Raw genomic sequence first — 6,469 nt, forward strand, 5'->3', positions numbered from 1 at the left:
AAAAAAAACCAGCATGATAAAGATTAGTGATAAATAAGACTACATAAATTAATCAAACATAATTTATCTAAATTTGTGGAAATTTTCAATATAATAGATTTGATTCTTAGTAAAATTCTACTCATACGGCGTATCACAGCACAGTGTATTAGTATATGTAGAAATGCTTAAATTAGGTACACACTTGAAGCCTGTCAATAAACAATTTAAAAAATGATTACATTCAACGATATATTTTTTATCTATTTTTTTAACAATTGACTCAATACACCGCAATCAATACGTATTAGGGCGTTTGTCCACTACTCGGGATTTCACTGTCCGGCAGTCCGTTTTTGAAAAATGAAAACGACTACGACAGTTTACGCACAACGTGTTCACGCACCGATCAAGAGCACCGATCCGAAAAAATATGGACAAAAGCACAAGCCAATCTTCGTTTTAAAACGCTAACTGACTTGCCGGACGGTAACATTCCGTGTAATTCCGTGTAGTGGACAATCGCCCTTAGTTTGTAACTCTGTACTGTAAAATCACTGTGGAAAATCTGACATATTATGTAGCTTCAGTTTATAAGAACCAAGTACTGAAAATCCTAGATTCCAGTTATTAGATGAAAATTGGCAGGCCAAGGAAAACTGTTTACGTACATATTTGATTTGAAATTATCTGTAATTCCAATGAAGCTTGTTTATAAAATGCAATAAATTTCCTTAAATATGTCATTGTTTTTTTTCTTGGATTGCCCTTACTTATAAAGTCAGTTTTCCTGCTTTAAAATACAATGTTTTACGGCACTTTACAGAGAAAACTTGGAAAAATTGTTTAGTTCTTTAGATTCCGCACGCTCATAGAAAAATGTTGAGCACATTTTTTGTTAATCTAAAAAGATTCGTCTGTCTGAAATTTACTAACGGACATCCCTTACTAATATTTCAATTTTCTACTCTGGGGTGAGTATATTGAACGACTATAAATATTTTGAATGCATAATTTAGGCTATGCTGAACAGTAGAACAGAAAATTAATATTATTTAGAAATCAACGATTTTTTTTTCATCAATATGGTTTGAAAAATAGGAAAGTTGCAAAAAAATATAATTTATTTGTAACATACGTGTATTATTTTTTGTGTCGGATTTGTATTATGTAATTGTTTTTTTAATTTTCCAAAAATAATAAATGTTAATATTTTTCAATATAAATTTTAGACTCTTTGTCTATGATTACACATAACAACTGTACTAATGAATCAAAGATTATGTATACTAGTACCTATGTAGAATGTTTTCATAAACCTATGTTCCAAAAAAGGTGCACTATGTAATAATATATTTATAAAAATGTTAGATTTTTTACTTTCTCCTGTGAAAAGAAATTTTTTGACATGTTTGGTTTTTGTCCGAAAATCAATTTTTATGACTTGTGGCGTTTCGGGCATTATTTTTTTGGTAATTTTGTAAGGATAAATATTTGCTAAAAACAATAAAATCAGCTCTTCTGTAATGTTTTTTTTAGAAATCCGACAAGGCTTACAAAATTTAGGGAAATCGCTCTGGGCCTCCATTATCATATCGCGTGATACAAACTCGATAACTTAGAAAATAATTGAGTTTTCCGCTTGTTCAAGACCTCGTTAATGTCCTTATACAAATATCATCAATGCATCAATGCTTTCTGTAGGTATAACACGAGAATCCATTTTCAGGATTGCGCTTTTAGAAAAAATTCTGACAATTTTCCGATTGAAATTAAATATTTGGGTTTAATATTGTATTCAAATTAACCTTAAATGCAAATTTCGAACATAAATAAAAAAATATTATTTCTTAGTAGATTAAGGAAAAAGTTAAATAAAAATACTGCAGAACTCATTTATAAAACCATAATTATTCCACGTGTAGATTACTGCTCAACAGTATTATTTTTGACAAATCAAGAAAATTTTAATAAAATAGAGATTATACAAAAAGTATAATCTCTATAAATTTTTGAAAAAAAAACGATTCACAAAATTGTTTAATGTATAAAGGGTTTGAAAATGTACATTTGATGAGATGCCAGAATGTATGAAGAATGAAAAGAGTCTGAAAGAATTTTAAAATAAATGCTTTTTTTTTACTGTAAGAAGATGTTAATATATATATATAGGATGTAAATTAAGTGTAAATAATAATTTGCACAAAATGTAATATAAGCTAACTAACTAAATAAATAAATAAAATATTATTTTTATATTGCGTTTGCCAATAACAACCGGCGTTACTTTATCTTTTTCATTCGCAGATTTCTAGGATTCTATGTTCCCGAAGTGCTCAAAGGAAATACAATTCTCGAAAGATTATATCGTGGTTACCAGTACACGTTGCTTTTCTTGTCGGCAACGTTTTTGCTCAGCCTGATAGGTGACTTGTACAATGTCAGAAACAACCTCATCTTGTTGGGAGAAGACCTCTGCATCATTATAGGAGTGGTATTGATCATGTTGAAATCTTTCTATTTCGTGATAAAGTGCGACGATATAAGGGATATGATTAACGAAATAGAAATCCTCATCATACCCAATGATCCTGATCACGACAGATATAAATATCGCTGTATTCAGGATACATATGTTTTTATCGAATGCATTTCTGCAACTGGCTTTCAATGTTTGTCATTTGTCCTATTCTTCGCCCTTGTGTTAGCTCCTTCAGCTGAAAACGGGATGCCACTGAATGCATATTTCCCATTTGATATTAACTATAGTCCTATGAATAGATTGATATTCGGGTACCAGGCTTATGCTATACTTTATGCCTTGAATGCCATCGTCGCTATAGACGGGTCCACGGGAGTACTATGGCATCAGATTAGTTTGCAACTTAATATATTGCACAGAGAGTTTGGAAATACAGAAAATCTGCAAACTTCACATTACCCCGAACTGCATATGGACAGATTAATGGTATTGATTAAAAGACACCAACACATTCTAGAGTGAGTATTACACTTAATACTTTAATTCTAGTGGTGGGATTCAGCTAGTTCGCCGAACCGGTCCTTAACCCTTTGTTGTCACACATTATTCCGATTGAGATCATGTATCGGAGCACGCTCGGTTTACTTGGTCCGCCACGTTGTTAAAATATTTGAGCCTCATGAAGAGAAAAAAAATATTGGAAAGATGAAAAAAAATAGTGGAAAAGTTCAGTTAAGTTATTGCATTCAGTAAAATGAATATCGTGAAAGATATACCCTTCACCATTGGAGCATTCTCAGTTGTTATACGAATATTCTGTTTATGTGCGGTATAAAAAACAAATAAATGAATAAATTTAAAAACTATTTATTTATAGGGGGGGGGGGGGTAATACTTAAAGGGCGAACCGGTTCTTGAAAGTTTTGATTCCCACCACTGTTTTATTCGTATTAATTATAATCAATTCACCAATTATCTTATCGACTTTATTATTTTAGATTGGCAAGTAAGTTGAATGAAATAACAAATACCATGATGGCAGGACAAATCTTAGCGAGTAATTTTATGATTTGTTTAACAGGATTTGAAGCTACCCTTGTAAGATTTGAATATGTATATATTTACATAGATAAATATATATTATATGTATATATGTACAAAGTGACCATTTGTCTTCATTGCAGACGTTAAACGAAAAGAAGGCGTTCATAAAGTTCGCTACTCATTTGAGCTCTGTGTTATTGCAATTGCTATACTGGTGCATATACGGTGAAATGGTTCGTTCAAATAGTATCAAAATAGCGGATGCTGCTTTCCGAAGCCCGTGGCATGAACGCGAGAAAGAATACGTAAGGCGAGTTTGTTTTGTGATACGAAGAGCCCAAAAGTCCGTCGATATGAAAGCTGGCTACATCCATGTTTTAAACTTGCAAACATTCGTGTCCGTAAGTATCATGCTCGTACGACTATAATGTCAACATAGGTTTATCTGGATCTTTATAATACTTGTATCGTGCCACGAAATGAACTCTATAACTCAGAAAACTAACGAATTTTCCGTGAATGGAGGGACTTATTAATGTCAATGTATATAAATTTAATTAAATGCATAAATATTACTAACGCATTATTTATTTCTTAAAAATTTTATATCAACTTATTTTTATTTATTTAGAACTTAGTCCAGAAATATTTTCTTTCAGCAGAATAATAGGATTTTCATTATAAGCCATATCAACAAAAACGACTAACAAAAACAAAATAAAAAAAACATCGTGAGGTTGTCTCTAATGCAACTTTACCTTACGATTAATATTTTCTAAAAAAATTCTGTGTTTTTTGTTTGACTGACGATGTAAAGTACATTTCTCAATTGTATTAACCTATGATTTGCTAAAACAATTTTTCAAATATCGTACGAAAATATACGTATTGTGTCTTGTGTAAAAAAAATTGTACCTGTTTTTCTTGTTCCCACAGCCCATATACATAGTAGATTCGGTCGAGAATAGGCACTCTAGAAAAATAAAAATTATATAAATTTATATTTTGCAGATTCTCAGTGGATCTTATTCGTATTTTGCTCTGCTAAGAACCCTACAGGGATCAGAATAATACTTGAAACAAAATAATAAGAAAATAGAAAAAGACGGCAAAAACTAAAAGTTATGATTTTTGTATTTTGCGGTAGCAACAAATAAAAAAAAATAATCACGAAAACTAAAATTGACTTTTATTTTCTTATGAAAGTATGGAGCTAAGATCGTATTATAATTGGACGAGAAAACTTACGGAAGAACGGAAAAATATGTTTAACAGATAAGTTGAAACGCTTAAAAATATAGCCAATTGTTTGAAAAACTTTATATATACCTAAATGAATTTGAAAAATCACTTTACACACCAGGAAAACCATGCAGGGTCAAATCTTTAAGTCTCAAAAATGACACGACCGAGAAAAAATCGAAAGTTTATACGAAACAAACGGTAATTATTTCTTAACTGTCACACGTGATTCTTTATACTTGTTGCAAAAACTGTTTTTTTTTATTACCTCAAAGGGGGTTCTATTTAAAATTCTATTGTAGCCTACATCGCTTTTCTAGCATTATATCGAACGTACTTTATGGAATATAATATTGTCTATGATCTCCGTGACAGATGTCACAATTTTCACTCTTGTTTGGTTTTTGTTCTGTATCGGAATCTGTTAAGTTCGTAACAATTCGTGAGGAGTTTATAATACTGCATCCGTAATCAATATTTTACATGTATCAAAGGGTTTTTAAACTGGCACGATGAGGGTCTTTTATTTGAATGCTCGCGACATTCTTGTGCTACTTGCGGCATTTTTAATGAACAATGTCCAAATGGCGCTTATGGGTAAGTTTAACCATTATTAATATTATAAATACAGTCGAAGTTGATATTAATGGCACAAGCAGATCATAAGAACTTTTATTTTCATTACAACTTTTGATAGAGTCTTCGGTACTATTTATCAGTTCTGAAAATTGTATAATTCATTGTTGCAGACTTGCAATTTCAGTTGTATTTAAAATTCCACTATCCGGAATATTTAGGGATAAACAAAAAACATAGTCCGGGTAAATAGAAAATATAATTTAAAAAAAACTATTATCAGGGCTTTTTATAAAACACAAAAGGTCCCGGAACTTGCTTCATGTCAATCTTTTTACTAAAACAAATTATATTCAAATATCATTTAAATAAAATTTAAAACAACTTTTCCTATCATTTTCACGAAATATAGATATATAGATTGTAATTACATAAGTGATTTTTTCACTGTAATATTTATTCAATATTAACATGGACTGGTACCTGAAGCGGAGGGCTGATCACCTTTCCTTCATGTGTAAACAATCAAGATAACACTGCGTATATATGACACAGTGCCCTATGCACCATTGGGGTGCGGATAAGGGTTTTATTATTATTAATTACGTAAGTGCAAACAGTGTTTAGTTTGATTGATTTTGAAAATTAAAATTAAAAAAATATCGGTGAAAAAAGGTGCCTGAACGCTGTTCCACCGCGTTACGTGGAAAAAAAAGCCTGACTATTATTTAATATTTTCTATAAAATATAACTTCACATACCTAATGTTTGAAATCCAGGATCATTTGTATCGCAATTTAACCACTCTCCATCACATTCACTGCATATTCAGGTTCAACCCCTCATTGGGTGAAACAAATGGAATTCTGTCAAAAAAAATGATTTTAGGAAATTGTTGGCATAACCAAGAATCCACAATAAAAACGAGGATGTTTTTCAAAGTGATGCAAGCAGGCTACCCAGGGGAGAATTTATTGCATCACTTCTCGTAATTTTTTTTCGATCATAGCCATCTTTAAATTAAATTTTGTTTTACTGCTTCTTTTTGTTTTTTAAACAATCCAGTTCTGCTGTATTATGATTTGTTTTTGTAATGTTTTGAATATTGAAAGCATTAACTTTGTGGATCATATTGATATATTATTT

General features: G+C 30.9%; 1 protein-coding gene across 1 annotated transcript; it reads left to right on the forward strand.

Moving 5' to 3' along the window:
• Nucleotides 1-858: 858 nt before the first annotated feature.
• LOC148298539 (odorant receptor 47b-like) lies at nucleotides 859-4,576 on the forward strand. The gene is made up of 5 exons (XM_088276810.1): nucleotides 859-953; nucleotides 2,287-2,979; nucleotides 3,460-3,559; nucleotides 3,646-3,906; nucleotides 4,517-4,576. Exons 1-5 carry the CDS (start codon nucleotides 859-861, stop codon nucleotides 4,574-4,576), a joined length of 1,209 nt encoding a protein of 402 aa, XP_088132936.1.
• The last annotated feature ends 1,893 nt before the right edge of the window (nucleotides 4,577-6,469 follow it).

The sequence above is a fragment of the Brachycentrus maculatus genome, unplaced genomic scaffold, assembly GCF_059751285.1.
Source record: "Brachycentrus maculatus isolate JH-2025_06_01 unplaced genomic scaffold, ASM5975128v1 h1tg001890l, whole genome shotgun sequence".
NCBI classification, from domain to species: domain Eukaryota; kingdom Metazoa; phylum Arthropoda; class Insecta; order Trichoptera; family Brachycentridae; genus Brachycentrus; species Brachycentrus maculatus.